The sequence below is a fragment of the Botryllus schlosseri genome, chromosome 1, assembly GCF_051294905.1.
Source record: "Botryllus schlosseri isolate E-star chromosome 1, Bs_hap1, whole genome shotgun sequence".
NCBI classification, from domain to species: domain Eukaryota; kingdom Metazoa; phylum Chordata; class Ascidiacea; order Stolidobranchia; family Styelidae; genus Botryllus; species Botryllus schlosseri.
Window position 1 is genome coordinate 18,574,350 of NC_137236.1, and position 22,793 is coordinate 18,597,142.

The following is a 22,793-nucleotide window of genomic DNA, read 5'->3' on the forward strand; positions in this document are numbered from 1 at the left end:
GAATGCGGCCCGCAAGCTCAAAAGTTTGCCCATCCCTGTCCTATTGTATACGTAACCGCCATTTTGGACTAACTTCAACTTGCAACTTGGATTTTGTTCGTATTGTAGATGTTTGCACTGTTGATGAACCATAGCCTATATAAGGACTATGGATGAACTTATCATTAGGCATTTTACAGCTTGTAACCTACTTTATAGGCCTACCTTTGTGGATGGCGCATTGTCTGCTCATCGTGAATCATAAACGGTCAAATGAAACAAATAGGTAGACATATACACTAACTGAAGCAAGACTGGGTGGGCATTCGTTCTTATATCAAAAAGATTACGATGAAAAACTGTGATGTAGGTAGACAATATTGTCAGAATGAAGCTGCACGGTGTGTCACCAGCAGTGTACACACAACTCCAGTGTTTTCAGCCATCAACTGCTGCTGTTGAACGCTCTTTCTCCATTCTTGGCAATCTATTCAGTACTTAAAAAGGGACATGAACTTTCTACCCCAGAATGTAGGAAAGTGTCTTTCGTTTTCCTATAACAAATTTTAATTATTTCCACCATAAGGCGTGATGTAACAACTGGAATTCTTCATAGGTCCAGATTTCGTCACAACAAAGTTTTTTCATATTCAAAATAAGTCAGATTTTTAGTCAAAAAATGTTTATTTTAGGCCGAACTACTTCATAAGGACGGATAGTTCCAACTAGAAATGAAGATAAGTAGTACAATTCTAACATTATGTGGGAAAAAACTTGATATGCATACATTAGGTCAAAATTTGGTCACAATTATTTTTCTTATGGCTTAAAAATGTCAAAATTATGATTTCTACGTCAAAGTCTTCTGTTTTCAGGTAAAAAAAATAGCCCTAGTCCAGTGGTTCCCAACGCGGGCGATATCGCCCCCTAGGAGGCGATTTGGCGGTCTAGGGGGGCGAAAATAACGAAGGAGGCAATGGCGCGTTAAAACGGCTATATTGGAGTCGGGACCGTAACTACCGCACCCCAAACCCCCAATTGGGAGTGGGGGGCCCAAAATCGAAGGAAGCACAAAATTATTTCGTGAATTAACATATATGATAGAGTAATTTTTTAGAAATTCATGCGACTTTTTCTAAAGTTTATCGTGCCGCGTGCGATTCAATATTTTCATGTATCTTGATGTTGGGGCCCTGTCGCTTAACTAAAATACGCATGATTTATAAAAATGGGAGACTTCGGCGTCGGCCATTACTGCGCCACGACGCACCAAGACATATGTAGTTAGAGGCCATGTAACATGAGACTCCGAGAAGTGTGCCAGAACGATGAGCAACGAGAAGACCTTGGCCGAAAAGGAATGCCCTGGTGCTGACCGAAATCTTCCGTATATGTTTAATTGTCTATAGGCGCCTCAATGGCTGGCGTAGAATGGTCCTGTCCTGGCGACCTTAAACCTACAGGACAAATGCCATCTGGCGAAGAAAAAATTATTTGCCAGCAAAGAAATACCAACATGACATCATGTGTGTCTTTTAGTTTGGTACATTTTGACGATTTCCCTATCTTCTGACATAGCAGATATAGGAGGTCACGAAATAACATCATATAAAGAATTCGATATAACAAAGATTCCGCCCCAAGATGTTAAATCATCATATAGGGGTCCTACCTTTTCCAACATACCAAATCGACCATATTGACCGATTCAAGCATGAATTATATAAATTTGTTGCGCTTCGCGTGTTAGCCGCAGGGGGCTGACGGAGTGCTGTTTTTCGGTTCCCAATATTTGGAGGTCGATGATCGGTGTGGAGCTTCAAAGGGGGGCGATGAGTCGAAAAAGGTTGGAAACCACTGTCCTAGTCATAACTTTACATGCCATCAAATAAAACTATCCGTTGAGATTGTTAGCATCCGTGATATGACAGTAAAAGGGGGGGGGGGTGCGAAATTTTTTATCATCATAAAGAGGAACGAGGTTTCAAACAACGTTTGAGAACCACTAGACTAGAGGGTCGAGTCAGACTCATAGTGTCATACTATAATGATCAGTTTTGAGCTCAACTCGGTTCTACCCACTTTTTACAACTCTGCTCTGGTGATATAGATTGGGTAGCATTCATATTATAGTGGCTTTCCTCAGTCTTCACAGTTTCTGTCCCTATTCTCCAAGTACAAGGACTGATAAACGAAATACCTACTATTCTTAGAAGTTACAGTGAAATTTCTCTCCGGACTGTTCTTGCTCAAGTCGTATTTCTTGGTTCAAATCATGCACAAGGACTGGAGTACAAATCAGGTTAATACACAATTTGACTCAAATTGAGTAGAGTCATTGTATGCATTTGAAAAAATGACTCTAGTCAAGTTGAGTCAACAGAAAATCACGATTCGACTCTATCTGGGTTAAAGTATGCAAGCATTTGACGAAATCTAATTTACGAACTGCATACTTCAGTCCCTTTCAGTTTTGTTAAGTCATCTAAATCGTTGCTTCTATTCGGTTCGCATCCTTCACTGCTTTGACCGCCTCTGACTGACTATTACGAATTACCACATAATATATGCTTCTCGCTTGAAACCTTGAAATTGCAACCAACATTGTTTGAAGATTGAATTGTTTGAATTCTGTTGCGAAGCATGTCAAAATCTGCCTATGATGTGGTTGCTGAACCAATATACGATGGAGATAGTCAATAAACATCTATGAATGCAATGGAATCTAATGAAGAGAGATTGCATGTGTTATATTGATTTCCTTATCTTACCCTCCGCATAATAAATAATGTAGCCTACAATCACAGGAAGGCGTTACGTTCTCAGTCGCGAAAGCTCTTGTCAGTTGCAAGAGTCAGAGCATCGACCTACTGCGTGAGAACCTTTTCTTCCTCAGTTGCCATTCTGTGGAACAATCTCCCAGTTTCTATCACATAGTCTGACTCAATATATGTTTTCAAGCGCAAAATTAGAACCGTAGTGTTTATCTGCTCTACAACTATGAACTCCGTCTTTATGCATATCATAAACTTTTAGATGCTACTGCCTCTTGTGTAAAGCGCCCAAGTGTAGTAATGATATATTCGGTGCTCTATAGATTATATCATTGTATTATAATATTATTATAATAGCATAAAACAAACAAGAATAATCTAAGAGAGTAGTGTAAAGCAGTGGTTCTCAACCGCCGGTCCACCAGGTATGTTAAAATTTTATAATTTAATTTCAAGATGCAATATGGTGAAGGCTTGTCCATTGATAAATAAAAAATAACAAATTTCAAGCTGATTCAGAACTTTGTGAGGTTATATTAGGTGTGGAATCATGTTCGATTTGACTTGAAGTTCAAGCCGTCTCTGGTGACGACATGAAGTACTGGCTGACTAGCAACATGTAGGCCTACCAGCAGACTCGCTAAACCACGTAGTAATCGCGATCATTAGCGTTCGATTCATTCATTTTGTGGATGGCCAGTTATCGCTATTGCCAGGTATTTTTGTGCCGCATAATGTATACGTCTGGTGGTAGTGGGAAATGAGCAAGGTAGCAGGACAAGGTGCTTGGTCTAACTCCAAAACGGTTCTTCTCTCAATATTGTAAAAGAGAAGAATATATTTGAGTTGGCGTAGGCGGTTAATCAACGGCCTACGGTGAGAAAGACTGTAATTGACTCTCAGTGGTAGCACGGTTATCTGCGCAAGGCAATTTTACCTCGACTCGTCATTACATGAATACTATTATGAACATATTTGATTACGAACTAAATCCTGATACTGTCACGTTCTAGTATCGTACTTGCAAAAAACAGTTGCATGCTTTATACTTTGGATTGATTTCAAATTTTGAATGTCCACCGGTCCGCAGAACATTATTCAAAATTTTACCGGTCCGCGAGGTGAAAAAGGTTGAGAACCACTGGTCTTAAAGGGGCACTGCACTCTACAAATGATGTGGTCTCAAATTGACGGGCAAAACGAAAGAAAAATTTTGGCCACAGCCGTTTTCTTCAGAACGCCACCGTAATGGAGCTGTAATGTATTGAAATTTCCAGGGTTGCAGCACGCTCCAGCAGTCACGCAGAGATCGAACTTTATATAGTTGTCAGCCGATGTTATGAAGGAAATATGTCGTACACGCCAAGGTGGTTTGGATACCGCGTTCAACGGAAGATGTCCAGTCAGGAGATTTATGTCAAAATCGGGCCTAGTGTATTCTATTTCCTTCATAACATCGGCTGACAACTATATAAAGTTCGACCTCTGCGTGACTGCCGGAGCGTGCTGCAACTCTGGAAATTTCAATACATTACAGCTCCATTACGGTGGCGTTCTGAAGAAAACGGCTGCGGCCAAAATTTTTCTTTCGTTTTGCCCTTCAATTTGAGACCACATCATTTTTAGAGTGCAGTTCCCCTTTAAGACTTACAGGAATATTCATACTGGTGTGCAAAATTACATCTGTGCTCTTTGCAGGAAAGAGTTTGCCTACAATAGTGTACAAAACCGACATGGCTATGCCTGCTGGTGTCAGTAAGCATACTTGTGATATTTGTGGACAAGCATGTATTTCAAAATATTCGCTAAAGAAACATGTTGATATCCATTTTGGTGTCAAAAATCATGAATGCAAAATTTGTTGGAAAAAATTTGCTCGAAGAGGTCATCTCAAGATTCATATTGATGCGCATAGCGGTGTCAAGAACCATAGCTGTGATGTTTGCGGGAAAGAATTTTCTCGAAAGACTTCTCTCAAGTTACATATGAATACGCATACCGGTGGCAGGAATTATCGCTGTGTTATTTGTGAGAAGGAATTGGCCTCGAAGAATGGCCTGAACAGTCACATGAAGATTCATGCTGTGGTCAAAAATCATTGCTGTGATGTTTGTGGAAGAGCATTTGTTGACAAACACGAAATACAGATGCATCATTATAATACTCATGTTGGTGACGGGAATCATGAATGTTATATTTGCGGGAAAGAATTTGCTCGAAATCATCGTTTGAAGTCTCACTTGAAGATGCATGCCGGTGTCAGGAACCATGGATGTGGCGTTTGTGGGAAAGAGTTTACTCAGAAAGGCAACCTTAGGACTCACATGATGATGCATGCCAGTGTCAGGAATCATGAATGTGATGTTTGTGGGAAGAAATTTAGTTACCAGAGTTCCCTCCGAGCTCACATGATGTTTCATGTCGGCAGCATAAATTTTGAATGTGAAGTTTGTGGAAGAGGATTTACTCAGAAGGGCACCCTTAGTATGCACATGAAAACACATGCTGGTGTTAAGGACAATGAATGTGATGTTTGTGGGAAAGTATTTACTCAAAAGGGTAATCTCAAGACACATATGGACATGCATACAGCTCTGCGCTTATATAGGTGTGGTGTGTGCGGGAAAGAATTTACTTTTAAATCAGGCATGAACATGCATTATAAGATGCATGCCGGAAGAAATCATGAATGTGATATTTGTGGGAAAAAATTTGGTCGGAAGGATCAACTTATGACACACATGTATATGCATGCTGGTTTCTAGAAGCATAAATGTGATACTTGTTGGAACGATTACACGTATAATTCTGCCTGGAAAAAGCATATCCATATTCATGCTTGTATGACAAGCCACAAATAAAGTGGCTGTGCATGTCAAAAGTCAGAAATACTATGCTTGTGGGAAAGAATTTACCAGAACATCACAGTTAAAAGGAACTTTGATATTAACACTGTTGTAAAAATCGTATACAGGTCTATATATTTGTGGGAAAGAAATCTCCCATAGGGTTGATCTGAAGATACATAGGGATATGTATATTAGGGTGGAGTGAAAATGACTTTTTTTTTTCAAATCAAAAAAGGCCTTCCTCAATCCTGACAAATGACCTAAAACTTCAATTAAAAGTGACTTCAGGGTTTTGCCCCCATTTTCCAGCCGGCAACCCCCCAATTTCTGCGCGTGGGGGGGTAAAATGGCCCATCTCGGCAACCGCTGGTCGTAGAGTCATGATATATAGCTCAAAATCTGCGGAAGCATCATGTTTCTATCTGTCTTCTGAAGAAAGTTTTCTCTATTGTGAACACAAAATGAGTTATAGCCAAAAAACTATACATACGCACATTTTTGTTGAAATTCAGCATTTATTCTGACGAATTGTGATCTGTCATTAGTTTTTTTTTAAAGTAAAGTAACACACTGGCAATACCGAATATTGGGCCCATATTACAAATATATTCACAACACAGTCCTTTTAAAATCGGTTCAAAACATCATAATGAAACATTCACATTGAACGTCTTATATTAAAAATGCATTCTTTTGTCAAGTTTTTTCATCAGTTTACGAGACTTAATTTTTCGGCGAATGAGGCCATCTCGTCTTTGAAATCCCGAAACGTGCCCTGATGCTTCTGTTACGAGCTTTACATGATGTTCCATGCACTGTTTGATTGCGGCATGGATGAAACAAAATCAGAGGCTTCCCGCGGCATTCTTCTAACTCTGCATCAGTTAAGTGCTCAATCGCTGGAGAAAGTTGTTGATATAAGGTTCAATATCAACCAACTCGTGGTATACCTTTGCTTCCAAGTTCAACTTTGAGACGCAGAATAAACGAACAGGACCGCAGTTCAATTGGTTGGAACCGCTATGACTCTCAATGTCCAGGAGTGAATTTTATTCAGCGGCATGTTTTCGAATCGCCAGCACCTTGGTCACACCCAATTGAAAAAAACTACGTGGAAGTGTATCTTGTTGGCCAGTTACTCAATTCAAAAAGCTCTCGCCACCACTTGTGGCCTTTCAAAAGCTCCCATAGGAAATTGTTAGTGACTTAAGTAAGGACCAGTTATATGCTTATAAATGTGCTGGGCAATTATTCAAGGAAATGCTGATGATGATCTGGCTTACTTGGAGGTTGGACCACCGGCTGCGCATTCAAGATGGCTAACCTTAGGATGCAGTGCAGAGTTTTACGGTATTATGTAACAGTTAATGAACCGCCTTTAAACCTGGAGATTCTGGTTCGTTTTTGCCTTGAAGTATATTTTCCAACTTGGTTTGAGATCAAGGGAAACAAACATATAGCACATGGACCCAGAAACATCTTCAACTTGATTAAACAGGTTTGGAATTTCTCTGACCGAAACGTTCGAAAAATTGCTCCGAATGTGGTGATAAGAAACGGTTATTCCGCACACCCCGAAAATATTATGATTGCATGCTGGTAGATGATAATGAAGACATACGAAATAAGGGTGTGACCAAGGTGCTTGCGTTTCGAAGACATGCCGCTGAATAAAATTCACTTGTGGACATTGAAAGTCATAGCAGTTCCAACCAATTGAACTGGGGTCCTATTCGTTTATTCTGTGTCCCAAAGCCAAGGCATACCACGAATTGGTTGATATTGAACCTTATCAACAACTTCCTCCAACGATTGAGCACTTAACTGATGCAGAGTTAGAAGAATGCCGCGAGAAGCCTCTGATTTTGTTTCATCCATGCCACAATCAAACAGTGGAACGACATGTAAAGCTCGTAACAGAAGCATCAGCACTAGTTTCGGGATTTCAAAGACGAGATGGCCTCATTCGCCGAAAAATTAAGTATCGTAAACTGATGAAAAAACTTGACAAAAGAATGCATTTTTAATAAAAGTCGTTAAATGTGAATGTTTCATTATGATGTTTTGAACCGATTTTAAATGGACTGTGTTGTGAATATATTTGTAATATGGTCCCAATATTCGGTATTGCCAGTGTGTTACTTTACTTTAAAAAAAAACTAATGACAGATCACAATTCGTCAGAATAAATGCTGAATTTAAACAAAAATGTGCGTATATATAGTTTTTTGGCTATAACTCATTTTGTGTTCACAATAGAGAAAACTTTCTTCAGAAGACAGATAGAAACATGATGCTTCCGCAGATTTTGAGCTATATATCATGACTCTACGACCAGCGGTTGCCGAGATGGGCCATTTTACCCCCCACGCGCAGAAATTGGGGGGTTGCCGGCTGGAAAATGGGGGCAAAACCCTGAAGTCACTTTTTATTGAAGTTTTAGGTCATTTGTCAGGATTGAGGAAGGCCTTTTTTGATTTGAAAAAAAAAAGTCATTTTCACTCCACCCTAATGTATATCAGTGGCAAGCATCAGCTGAGGTTGCTCTTGAGAAAAAATACTTTCAAGAATATGTATTTTGATGCCAAAAATCATAACATCGGTGCTTGAAGAAACTAATTTACACAAATATCATATTGAGCAGTCATCTGTATATGTATTGTGCGATTACAATACAATAAATGAGAATTTGTGGGAACGGCAGTGCTAATAAAAGTAATATAAATACTTTCATGCATGTACCTGATATGTTTCATGACTTGTCATGGTAAGAGGGGCAAACTAATTACGCCTCTTGATCATTGGTTCTCTGCGTTCATATCAAATTATTGTTATGTTTATCTGATATCTATCCAAGTCACGTCGATAGCATTATGAAGTCACACTCCCTAAGACGTTGCTCTCAAGCAATGTTCTTGATGGAATACCTCGCGTTACCATTTTTTCGCCGTGTATTGCATATCATCCTTGAAGCTAAAAAGACCTCGCTTCAATCGATGAGCATTAGACAGAGCCATTTCTCTTGGGTATTTCCTTCCATTTTGTCGTGTGTGATGCAGCGTTACAGATTAGTAACAACGAAAAACGCCATAAATGACGTGAAATCCGTAATGTGGATGTTGGAGCTGGTTTTTAAATGGACTGTAAAAATGCCAGTTTTTAGTATACACTAGAGGTTTTCCCGGTAAATATTTTCGAATCTGTAGTTTTCTAGTGCGGTAATATAGCATTTATGTCTTGTAAAAAGTGTCCTTCTTTCTGGACCCTAGGATATGGTAACCCTTGTTCGAACTCGATTTGGATATAATTAGTTGCTTTTCAATTGATGTTCGTTGGATATAATAATCACTGATTGGTTTTCAACAGAACCAATTCTGTGAGAGGCTACATGTTGTTCAGCTCAGCAAAGATAGTATGTGTGATTTTTATATAGTGCTCAACTCCCTGTATGTGTATTTTGGTTTCGTATTTAAATTTCTGACGTGTGATCAAATATTTCGTTCATTGCCAACTCATGTTAATTGCGCCAAGTATAAAAATGTGTTTACTAAACTGTAATAAACAGCACAGCATGCAATTCTCAAGTGAATCATAGATCAGAACTCGGTCAGGATTAGTCCATTGATAAGTTTTCATTGATGCGATATCCCTGGTATGGAAAACTAATTTTATTAGATATCAAATAAAATCACTGAAACGTCACTACGAAAGTACATATCTTTGGCGTGAATGTCATCGCATAATCTGAATGCGTATTTTGTAGGATTCGCGTCCACTATTCTGTCATTGTAATGTCATCATGTGTATGCTGTTCAAGAAGCCTATTTTGAAAACCGTTGACGCAAAAGCGAAAGTAGTGATTCAATCGCACAAAGAGCACTTTTGGTAAAATCGATAAAAGCAGACATTCCGGTTTCAAATTACTTATATTTGAAATGTCACGTTTGTTCCTTATGAAATTGCTCATGTTCTTGCTTGACAGTGTTGGGATCAAGTCAATACCTTCGTGTCACAATCATTGTACATTTTGACTCAAGTCAATTGATTTTTGGAGGAGACTCGAGTCAAGTCACAATTCAAGTGAAGTTGGATTTTTGAAGTACTAGGCATACAATTAGGCTACGTCATTGAATTTTAATAGCTTATTGGTAGTCGCCATTTATTTTGGATTGAGGTACGAATGCAGAGTTCATTAAACACCCATAAAAGCGTCGTATCGCTCGCGCATGCGTAGAACTGCTAAATTACGTATAAGTAACTGAAGGGCAAGTGATTTATTGGGAGATGAATTCAACCTACAAATTTTCCTTGCGCGATTTATTGTAAATATATTTCCTGATTTTATAATGGGAAATCATGAGATGAGGCGAGCACCGACCGCAATGAGCACTTGAGCAGTCTATAGAAAAGAGATGGATACTTTTGCCATTTGACATTACTTCACTACTAGTTTACGGCAACGCTATCTGTTGGCTCAGATCACTTCGTTTGGGGTCAATTTGTTTGTGATAATCGGGGCTCAATTAAACGCACAATCATTGAGTGAGTATGCTAACTCTCACAGGTCACATCTGCGTATCGCGAATAATCCGAATATATACAATATATGCCATTTCTAACGACACCGTTACTTGATGACTTGAAATTGACTCATAAGTTTTGCTTAAGTCACGACCCTATCCACACTTCTAAAACGCCGAGTTATGTCAATTTTGGAAAAGGACTCGAGTCAAGTCATACGAAAAAGGTGACTCGAGCCAAGTCATGACTCGAGTCATCCCATCACTGGTTCTTGAACTGCGAGTAGTCTGGGTTGCCAGCATTCAGGGCATTCATCGAATTTTGTATGGATAATTACGAAACAGCATTTGAAATCATTCATATTCGACTCAATACCAAGCCGACAGTGGACCCGATACCTAATACCAAGCCGACAGAGGACCCGATACCCAGAGGTGGTCAGTAACGAAGTACTTCTACTTTTTCGAAGTACTCAAGTAGTTTTCCTCTACTTCTGGTACTTACTCAAGTAGATCTGATTTTCGCTACTTCTACTTCTTAATATTTTGTGATCTATACTTACTTACTTTTCGCTATTTTCAGTTTGTCAAGTAGAAGTAGTTCAATCTTCCAATCAGGAAGATAGCCTGAGGAATTTCGGAGCTGTTTTCACGGAGTATTAACATTTAATTTTCATCAAAGTTTAGTAAAGCAAAGAATTTTCGTCGCGCTTCGCGCGCAGTGGATACGGAGTGACCAGTATGATTTCACGAAAGTATCGGTGAATATAATTTAGGTGGAGGGTTGTCGTGGTTCCGTTCACACCACGTTGTCGCCCTTCACCCATATGAAATAATTCCTCACAGTATATATATGGCTCAGGATAACGTTTGAAACTGATGTTTCGCAATCTAGCATTTTCTTGTCATATCGTAATCTAGCATATATGTCCATGGCGTGTCCTAATCTGGAAGAGTGGACTTTGACATTTTTTTAGTTTTAGAGCTGTATTAGCATACCACCTTTGAAACTTTCTGGACTAAAAACATGAAATACATATTCTGCTTTTAGAAGTAGTATTTATATTTCACTTTCAATTCCCAGTATCATACACTTTGAGTTATAGTTAATATCAGTTCTTGTCCGAATAACATACATGTTGAAGTATAAAAGCAAGTGCAGTAATGCCTTTAATTTCTGGAAATAAAGCTACACAATATGGCATTTTTACGGTCCACCATATTTTTTATTAACGTTTACTAATCGCGCAAAGTGTTTACACCATATCCTATACAACTTCTCCATATTGCCAGGGTTGTAACCAAGTCATAAAGCTCCGAGTCACAAGTCAATCTCACTTTTATAGTTTTGACTCGAGTCAAGTCGAGTCATTTTCCGTTCACCACCGAGTCAAGTCCGAGTCCAAGTCATCGAGCAGAGGTTCGAGTCCGAGTCATGGTATTATGACTCGAGTCCGAGTCCAAGTCATTGTATTGACTGCTCAGTTTCCAGATAAAGTCTTGTTAACCCACTTTTATAACTCTGTTTGTTGATATCGAATGGTTCGTATTTATAGGATACTAATTTTCCTAACTTTTAACAGTTTCTGGTTGCATTTTCAAGTACCAGTACCAATAGACGAAATCCCAATAGGGTGGTTACTTTATTTGTTCTTCGAAATTACAATGAATGTTGGTCTTGACCGTCTGAGTCTCGAGACATATGACTTGGTTCGAGTCATTTGCAATGACTCGAGTCCAAGTCGAGTCAATACACAGATTGACTCGATTCGAGTCGAGTTATTTCCGTATTTTGAGAAAATTACTCGAGTCAAGTCGAGTCATTAGAAAATCGTGACTCGAGTCGAGTCATGACTCGAGTCATTACAACCCTGCATATTGCTCTTCGACTAAACTACGGGCCTTATAATATGGGGGATGGCGCCATACCATGCTATTTTCCAAAACGTGTTGTTCGAGAAAACAGAGGATTAGTATCGCATTTCCTTATCAATATTATCATTTTCATCCCATGATGTGGACGAATGCTTATGCTATCGAAAATTGGATACCTGCTGGTATGCATCAATATGAATCAAGCTCGTCGCCTATCACATAGCTCAATTTGCACCTTTTTATAATCCATCCAATCAGGATCGTTTTCACAACTACTTACTTACTTGAGTACTTTTAAAGTCAGTAAATCGTACTTCTACTTCAAGTAGTTTTAGGTTGCTCAAGAAATAAGTACTTGTACTTGAGTAGATTTTTTCGTCGCTACTTCTACTTCTACTTGAGTAGCTTTCTTGACTACTTTGACCACCTCTGCCGATACCTAACTGTGTGAAAGTATTGGTATTCAATGTGCCGCTTACGGATTCTTTTCCTGCGACGGTAGGAGTTCTTTTGCTTTCACGTGACGATCAGGGGCTGGCGATATCGAGTGACGGCAGTAGGTAGATATGTCATCACTTTGCATACATTGCAGAAGCAGATCTGAGTCACTGACCTCCAGTGATGAGCTGATTGATTCGAAATCCAAACTGTGTTTAGTAGGGGTCTTCAAAAATGACTTTTTTCTCAAATCGTACTGGCTACTTGATCAAATTGTTACGTTACCTAATTTAAGCCTATACACCAAATTTGGTTCAATTCCAGCCAGTAGCCGCATTACAACCCTGTTACTACTCGATTCGGATTTAAGAACTCAAATCAAAATCCTCAGCCCTACATCACATCCCTGCTTCGGCGACTATGAAGAGGATCAAACGTCAATTCGTGTGACCCGCAATCACTCCAAGGAGTTTGCGAACTTTTTCATTCGCCAAATTTGCAAAATTTCGGATAACATACTTGGTATTTTTTTGAATTAGAGAAATCACGAGACAGTTTCGCTTCATAACTGCCAAAACTTCGTAACTCACATGAACAGGATGGTCGTCTGGGCTAAAATATTATACTATGCAGACTCATTTTGATTTCCAAATTGCCAATAATCTACTGATTCAAACATATTGCTGTTTGGAGTTTTTTTTCTCAAGTCTAGCATGTTCCAAATTGTGGAACCGATCAGCAAACGTTTAAGGAAAAATACGATTTTAAAACTCTAAAACGATATTTTTCCAAGATGAGTTGCAGCTAACCTTTCAAAATTTAGAATCATGTAGGATTGTCCTAGTAATTCCTAAAACAGGCGTTGGTTGGATCGGTGAAGGGGCATCACAATCTCGAGGTACGATGCTACGGGTGTCGTCAAACTTTATCTTCTGTCAAATCCGAACTATGTGGATAAGAAAGTAGAACTACAATTTTGGAGATTTTGCTCAGGACGGTCGCCTGGGATAAAATATTCTACTAAGCAGACTCATTTTGATTTCCAAATTGCCAAGAATCTACTGATACAAACGAATTGCTGTATGGAGTTGTTTTGATGCCTTTTGGATAAAATTTGCTTGCACAAATCTATATGCATAACCACTTTTCTAAGATAACTTCAAGATGACCTGCAAGATAGACTTTGATGGACGTTATTCACTAAAAATCTGTTTATCAATTTTGATGTCATATATGTTGCGATCGTACCCAAAGGTGACGTCGAAAGCGTCGCGCGTTATAATTACATTCGCCACACCACCTGTCTTTGTGGAAATTGATTTTCGGCACTCGTTCATATCAGATTGAAGACCTGTATTTTAAGAAATTTAGCTGCACCGCAGAATTTGCTTTGAAATAATGAAATCTTCCCGATTTCTAGGTAAATGTTATTTTCAAGAATGGTCATTTTGTTGCTGTTTATCACTGGGCTACAGCTGATATTCGCACAGGACAGATGACGGTTGCACGATGATTTAGCTATATTTGAACTAAATCTTTGCGTTCGTGACGGTCCAAAAGGTTGAGAACCACTGGCCTAGGCGAAGATCTTGAAGATGGATTGATTACAGATTGGGTTTTCTCGTTCCTCAAGATTTAACTACCCAGAATTAAATATTTAAATTCTTGGTCTTGAACGTTTGTTTGTTTGTTTCAGTTCCATATGAGCTCTCGCCTGTCCTGTTCCCATGCTGGATATGTGTTGGGGTCCCGACGAACTCACAAATAAAAATTCCCTATTACGAAAGCACTGCTGGTGTGTTAATTTGTGCGAAGTGAGTTCAGAAAAGGGGTGTCGAGTGCACCTTTCCGTTTGGGGGTCGCGCCTCGTCCACTAATATTCCCTTGACAAGGCCTCTCAAACGAGAAAGCACTTGGTTAAGTGAAAAAACGACCTGCTCAGTGCTTGTAAAATAAAACTACTTCGTGTCTGATGTCATGTAGCTCTTATGTGGACGATGAAAATATGACAACGGACGAGATGGATCAATGAAGAGAGAGGGAGTGACAGATTATTTTCTTTTTCGCCTGCACCATCGAGATCCTTTTGACGACTGAGATGCGATGCGACCGTAAGGTCACCTAGTCTGCACCACCGTTTTCCCGCGCTATCGGTGGATGTTGAGTGCCAAGCAGGATATCTGCGGAGTGCGGATACCAGTTTTCTTTGGTCTCACCAGGCCGAGAATCGAACCCACGAACTACCGATCAAGAAGCCAGACGCATCACCATTAAACACTATCTATCTATATCTTTTGGTTGGAAACAGTAATTACATCGCTTCACCGTAAATCAAAATTTTGTATGAAATATTATTCGTAAAATATTCCCCGAAAGTTTTATAGAAAGCTTTCATCCAGGCCTGTATTAATTTTTTTTCTCAAATCTAGCATGCTCCGAATTGTGGAACCGATCAGCAAACGTTTGGAAGGACAAATACGATTTTAAAACTCTAAAACGATATTTTTCCAAGATGAGTTGCAGCTAACATTTCAAAATTTAGAATCATGTAGGAATGTCCTAGTAATTCCTAAAACAGGCGTTGGTTGGATCGGTGAAGGGGCATAACAATCTCGAGGTAAGAAGCTACGGGTGTCGTCACACTTTATTTTCTGTCAAATCCGAATTATGTGGATAAGAAAGTGGAGCTACAATTTTGGAGATTTTGCTCATTAACATAGCGACACCTAGCGGCTGCGAATTTCATGTTGATGGGGTAGTCCTTCACAACATCGCCCTGCAGAGGTTCTAGTGCCATTCTAAGGCCACTAACTGTATTGCGATTATTCGGTTTCCTTTCAAATAAATACGACTTCGTCATTAACTCTTGCCTCCATCCAGAGCCGCAACAGCATCGTCTATACCCCCCGAAACGTTGATCATGCCCTCCCATAGGGTGAACGACCTAACTTCGGAGGGGGCTTCACCTTAGATACCATCCAAGGCATTAGTCCAAAGCGAGGTTTCATACTTTTGAGGCATCGTAGAGCATGAACCCTTTATTACACACCATGCGGAAAATACGTTTCAAACTTCCAATGCAATTTAAAAAAATCATGTTTAATTTCTGTAGTTATTGACACCAATGATGTGACTGATGAGAATCAAAACCATTTCTTTCGAAATTTACTCGGAAAATACTGTCACTCGAGGATATCTACTATGCGAGAATTACAGATATCACTGCATGTGCATTAGGGCTGTTCAAAAATAGCTGTTTTTCCGAGATTCTGCCTAGAAGATGTAACTCATTAAACTAGATCACGCTAGATAGCGTAAATGCTACGCGGTGATATCCACTATGGGGTTTCCCCACAGGAAAAGAAACCGCAAGTATGGATGGATGGGCCAGTGTGCTAAGTGTTATGTGTTAACGACTCAACGACAAAACAAAACGTGCTCTTTGCAGGCGAGAGATTGTGTCTCATGTCGTGCCAGTCGATAAGTTGAATAATTCAGATGAGGGATTGTGATGTACAGTCGCAATACAGGCATCGTTCATGGTCTATAGCGCAATCAACTTACACCAGGTTATCATACTACTGTGAAGCCGCCGGAATATGAACACGTCATAAATACGAATCTGCTGGCTCATTGTCTACGCAGTGTTTCGCTCGTCGATGTACCAAATATTCATCACGGTAATTACATACTTTAATGGCAATCCACCAAATCAAAACAAAATTATATATTTCGAGTGCATGAAAGTGACTGTGCATTTGTTTACTTCTGCTGTATTTGTTTTGTGTCAACTTGAACTCGGTTATCTTTCATTGCATCGCAGCCTTGTGGTGTATTGAAGTGAATTGAATTAGTTTCTGCAATGCGCCTCTATTTCAAACGGTTGCAGTGAATTCCGTACGTTGAAATCGGCAGTTGGTGAATTTGACACTTCCAATGTAATAACTATCATTATGAAATCAATGCAAAAATATTGTATTAATAAATTTGGAAATGAATATTTCACGGAGTAATAAAGTGAAGTGTAGGGATGGTGTGAACGTGAGGTTCACGTTCGCGTTCTGTGTGTGAACCTCGGAATTTTAGAGGTTCGCGTTCACAACAGAACCTTGGTAGGTTCTGCACTGTGAACCTTTTTCATGTATTACAATTTTCACTTCATTATGGCATCTTTGGTTCAAATTTATTGCATTTCAACTGCGGGCCACTCTATGCATGGCGCTGGCAGCATAAAAAATCAACGCAAAACGAGCATGCACCTTGACAATCTCAAAAGTTTTACATGTTTTGTTACAAAAGTTTGCCCGAAATATCCAGCTTCCCGTTTGTGAATATTTAGTGACGCCTCTGCTGTGAGCTTGACCCGCAATCACACAACATCACGAGCGAAATACACTACATGTAGTCAGCGAATGATGTTTATTCAACCAATCAATGAGATTGATTTAGTTTTTTGATGTAACAAATCTAGCAGGTGCACGGGGTCAATCTTGGCTTCATATGTTTAGTCCATCATTAAAACCAAATCCGTACGATTGAGGTGTTGGCTACAGCTGTATAACTTGTGGGGTAGCCTAATATCGGTAGCAAGTTTAGAAACCAGTTTTACACTCTGCTCAATATCAATATGGCAATACTCAGACGCCGAATACATTGTCCGCTCTGGCCAAGATCGTTTAAGGCGTAAGCTTATATTCCCTGGCTAGTCCTCGTCGAAATTGTTGGCAACGCGACGGATGATATTGATTTTATGGAAGTATTTTATCATCTGGTTGCCTCAGTTGATACATCTAGCGACGTTTAAAACGCCGATATGTACTTCAGCATTGTGGCATTATGTGGCTCGAGTCGTCGCTAGGCTATCACTTCATTTCATTGAAAGATAGGTTTGGAATTAGCAATATGACGTCACGTGACGTCATGAGGTTCACGTTCGCGTTCACACAGAACCTTTCAAAAAGGTTCGCGTTCACACGAACCTGAACCTTTCAGAGGTTCACACCATCCCTAGACGGCACTCGGTATCATTGTTTTCGGGCTCGGGTTTAGGTTTAGGCTAGTGTTGAGAGAGACAGTTTTTATTCGGTAAAAATTACATTCAAAAATATACTACAGGCTGCAGAGATACGATCCTTAGGGATAATCCAGTCAGCTGCATCGAGGGAGTACTAAAGCGTCTTTCAAGTCGAGTCCCGCGTAAAGAATAAATTAAAACAGGGGTTAGCTTTGTGTCAGCGGTTCGGGGTTCGATTAAGTTAAAGACGTTGTGGTAGGGGGGGGGGGGGGTGAGGATTAGGCCTCCGAATTTACTGATAACCTTTCAAAAAGTCTTTAGTACCAAGCCTCAATGCATGGCCGGAGGTAAAATTAGAAAAATATCAACTACTAGAGGTGGTTAAATTAGTCGTATTTGGTACTCAAGTAGAAGTAGAGGCGTCGTCGTAATCTCTATAGTCAAGTACAGTAGAAGAAGCGAATTCCAATCCGGTAAATAACTAAGTATGCAAGTAAGCAAAATGAACATGAGTAGGCTACTTTAAGTAGAAGTGAAAGTAGCCTACATATGTAAACAGTCGAGTAATTATTAGCGCAAGTAGGAAAAACATACTTGACTACTCTGGAAAAGTAGAAATACTTGGTTACTGACCATCTCTGTCGAGGTCAGGGACAATAGCTGCTTGCTCATGGCCAGAGTTCACCCTTGAGCAACTGGCTTACTGTTATATAACGTATAGCCTGCGAGGGTATACACTATACAGCGAGTTCGTGGTCTACGGATAGCGGCTTACAAATATACTGGAAGTGAGACGAACGTCCTGACGAATGAGTCCTTGACTAGTAGTTAAACACACGACCATCGCCTTTTCCAGATATATTGTACGAATAAATCACACATGAGTCTATCTAGTTAATATACGATAGGCATTGGGTTATATACCATGTACGAATAGAGATCACGTGATCACGTGCATGCATCATCGGTAAATGAATTGAACAGCGGTATGAGTACAAAATGTAAGAATTTGAGTATTTAGGAAGCTGCCGGAAGTTTAAAAAAAATTGCAAAAACTTGCCCTAGTAATAATTGTAATATTCAACTGTATAGAATAGCCTATATGTTAACGCTTTAAGGTCGAATCCAGTAGTCAATGATATTATTTTATAAGGGGATATGACTTGCAAAAGACAAAAATCTTTTGTCGAACGCAAAATGTCAGTTAGTCTGTGATACAGATGACCACCATTTATTTACAAGGCCGCATAGGAAGTCGCGAAATTGCCGAATTGGTAGCAACAGTCAATGCTCAAAGTTTACGAATCGATCCACTGGGATCAGCGAAACTCTGTCGCGGTAATTGTGATTACCATATATAATCGCGATATGACTTTCGCAACTATAACCGATTTAGTTGGTCGGGTGCGAAGCTGAACTACTGGTGCGGTAAACTCCGGTCGAAGATCACATTCATATTAGTGCCGCACACTGCATTCGTAGGTCATGCGATTAGCGACCAATTCCACGTGTCCGGTGTCAATATCGGACAGGTAGTGAGTAATTGTCTTTCGAAAGAGCATTTCGGAATTCAGCAATTCACGCAGTCCTGACGGCGGGAAGGGGGTCCGATTTCTGCAACAAGAAGTCGGCAGCAGTATCACGACAACAAACGAAATGCACATTTACTAAACAAGAAAAATAATAACAATAATGCATTAATTACAATAAAGGCGTATACAGACAATAGGAATGCAACAAGGCAGGCAACTAATCAGATCAATGACGTAATGAATCTACCAAATACAAGTATTCATGGAATGGTATGACTTTTGGACACGGCAGACATAATGTGGTGTATTCTCACGTCCAATTTCGTGGCGCCGCAGATGATTTTAAATAGTATCCATGCTCGATAATCGCGAATTTTCGCGATTTGGCTATCAAGCTGATCAGCGGAGCAGCAATGACAATTAAGCCAATTAGGGAAGCACACTGCGTACGCAGACATGCAAACACAAACACCGCAGCTGAATGAATCCGATTGTTTGACCAAACATTTCAATTTGTACCCCCGTACATGACACCGGGTGGTGTTGTTCACGTGCGGAAATAAATGCTCGATCACTTTCATATTGAAATCAATGGGTGAAGGGCCAAGTGAGTCATAAATCGTGATATATTCGTCATCACTGCTGACTGTCAACAAGATAAAGTGCTTTCGCCAAAGTAAAGGGTATAACAAAACAAACGAGTTTTGGGTTTGGTTAACATATTTTGGGTATAGCGAACGAAGCGACTCCCTTTTATACGATTTATTTGCCAGTATTTCTGCCGTCAAATCCGGATTGACGCAGAAAATTTGTTTTTTGGAGTTTGTCTTGGAAGCAATTAAAGCGGAATTTTCGATATATCGGTATACCATTGTGACTGTCAACCAGCCATTGGGATCGGAAGTGGTTTTTTGCCTGCTGGGTCCGGGTCTGTTACAGGTAAAATCAGACAATGGTCTTGTGGAGAGTATATCGGACCAACAAATGACTTTTGTGTCACATTTAACGGCTACAGTATTCATATCTTCGATATCTTCCGCTTGATGCCAGACTTTATTGGAAAGTCTAAGGCAACACCCTTCGAATGTTTGTGGTGGTAACAGCCCAGGAAAAGGTGCGTCTTTCAGATACGCAGGTATTGTGTCCGCGCATGCAACCAGCATGCTATTAGTCGATTCCTGTTCTCGAGATTCCTGCAACGCAACGACTGATGACACTGCATTTTTGTATTTCAGCCGAGATTTGTTGATTTCGCCATGATAATACGAAGTAATGATTTTTCCGGTTTTGTTCTTTTTGAATTTGGATTCAATGAGTTCCGTTCCAGTTCCAGTGTTTTCAGAGCCAATTTCATCATCGGGATTAACTAGACCAGATAATGGACCATTAACCATGAAGCCGGATTTCTCCATAGAACTGCTTCTGTATTACATTGACAGCAGCTGTATAAAGCTTAACAAAATGGGAAAGGTCATTGGCACGAGAATTTTCGAGTATAACTCTTTTCAAATATCCGAAATGCTGCTCGATACAACCTTGTGTTCTGTTATTTTTCGACTCGTTTTGACATTCAAGACCGCGGATCTTTGCAAATCTCGACGAGAAAGTATTAAAGAGCTCTTGTTGTTCCAATGTCGTTTGACCATCCGCTCGGCAATGGCGAGACAAATCACCCAGCATCAATTTGGAGGTCGTGGATATTTTACTCAAAATAACACTTATTACTTTGTCGCAAAATGTTTCGCTGTAGTACACGTTATAGTCAGGGAGTCCATTACTGTCCTTGTGTTTCAAGCAATCTTCTGATTTCCGGAATTGATTTGCCATATCCTCATATCGTTTCAAAAATGGGGATTTCTTTTCATGGCGTTTATCGCATGACTTGATGTCGATTAGATGAACGTCAGTTGAGTCCTCACTGTTGAATCGATCTGTTGTGATATCATCACTGCCAATGCCATCACAGCTAACATTGAACGATTTCAAGTTGTTGAAATGATATTCCACCAAATTGGATGCTCTCTGGCAGTTTGTCACAACAATAAAACTCATGACCAGCTGGTCCAAGGCCTCGAGCGTATCCGCATTGAAGAATCTCGAAATCCAAGTCATCGCTGCAACTTTTTGGGCTGGATAATATTTCAATACAAAATGTTTCGCTGCCTTCATCGAATGACTCAAGCAATTCAGCACGATGCAAAGGTCCAAATCACCAGAGCAGCTTATCTTGAAGTCATTATGGAAAAATCGTTGCGTAGGCTTATATCCAGGGTTGCCATCGACATGGGCCCAAAAATAAGGACAGTCGAAAAATTAGATTAGCATGAAAAAGCATTTTTGTACATACTCTGTATTTATACGAGCCGCGGCATGTCACATTACATACTTTTCGCCAGAAACAATCTGCTCCAGCAACTCCTTGATATTGGAAAGTGCTTCATGGATCTCACGACAGCTCAGGTCTAGGTTTACCTTTACTCAGGGCCGAAACAGCACTTCGTCAGTCCCCTTCCCCCCCCCCCCAAAAAAAAAAAACAAAGTTGGTCTTGGGCGTCCCCATAGGGATATAAAACGGCGCTTCTTCGATATACCCCCCGAGATCAAAATTTAAAAACGGAAAAATAAATTCTTTTCGTGTCTGGGATTGGTGTGGGATTCAAGTTGTGGGTGCTGCATATTACGGTTGTAAGTGGGTTAGAGCTAGGGTTTTGGTTAGAGCATCCCAATATTAGGGTTGTGGGTGGGAGATATTAGGGTTGTGGGTGCGGGATATTAGGATTGTGAGTGGGAGATATTAGGGTTAGAAAATGGCGGATGTTAGGGTTACGGCTTTCGGACGTTGGTTCGGGGATTTTGTCACATCTAACCCTAATATCCCTCGCACCCAACCCTATAGTATACGTCATTCACACAACCCTAATATCTGTCATCCCCTAACCCTAATATATTTTACCCGCAACCCTAATATTGGGATGACCTAACCCCAACCATAACCCTTACCCACTGTCAACCCCAATATTTCGTACCCAACATGAAAAAAGAATTTAATTTTCCGTTCATAAATTTTGATCTCGGGGGTATATCGAAGAAGCACCTGTAAACCAAATTTCAGGACCTCGTTGTGATTAGAGGCGTCAACGAAGATGGAAAAAGGTCGTAGGCTACACCAAGTCTAGACAAAATCATTTTTGAGCGTATGGAGCAAGAATTCCAGTAACATTGCTTGTAGTCTTAGTCCTGGCCGAAGAAAACTTATTTGCGATGTTGGAATCGGGAAATATCGCTTTGAACAATTGCGATGTGCAATCGATGGTGAGGAATGATTGCTGGTGTTTGACATTATGGAATGCCCATGTACCCTCAGCAGCAGCAGCCTAGTAGTCTGTGGTCGTTCGTGCTGATCCACTGGCTCAAATTAATCATTATGACACACTTCTTGTGTTTTGGGATATCAATGTGAGTTGAAATAGCGGTCTTTTGTACGGCCTCCAAGTTAGTGTCACAATTGCAGATATTGCAATGTGCGAAACATTGGTCCTTCAAGCTTTTTACGCCTGCTCATTCTTACTAATCAGATTTAGCCTTGTTAGTAGCTAAAACTATATGCGCAAGTGCAATATAATTTAGATAAATTTATCAATGAATTATAGCTTTACTACTTTTTAACCAATGTGTCGACTGCACTGCGCCTTTTTTCACTACGCAATAAATGCTGCCTTCCCCACAGCTTGAGCTTATTCTGCTGCAGACTAAACAGCAGAAACCTGGTACTGCTGTTTACTGCTAATATGACGTCCGCTGCGGTAGCTTGG

At 40.0% G+C, this 22,793-nt stretch overlaps 1 protein-coding gene across 1 annotated transcript; it reads left to right on the forward strand.

The window, feature by feature from the left end:
• Positions 1-1,923: 1,923 nt before the first annotated feature.
• On the forward strand, positions 1,924-6,052 carry LOC145444011 (uncharacterized). Its single transcript, XM_080321917.1, has one exon. The coding sequence runs from the start codon at positions 4,487-4,489 to the stop codon at positions 5,516-5,518; it is 1,032 nt and encodes a 343-aa protein (XP_080178043.1). The 5' UTR covers positions 1,924-4,486; the 3' UTR covers positions 5,519-6,052.
• Positions 6,053-22,793: the final 16,741 nt, after the last annotated feature.

Excerpts from the sequence above, each read along its gene's own strand:
- LOC145444011 (XM_080321917.1), top strand. The coding sequence starts at position 4,487 with ATGGCTATGCCTGCTGGTGTCAGTAAGCATACTTGTGATATTTGTGGA.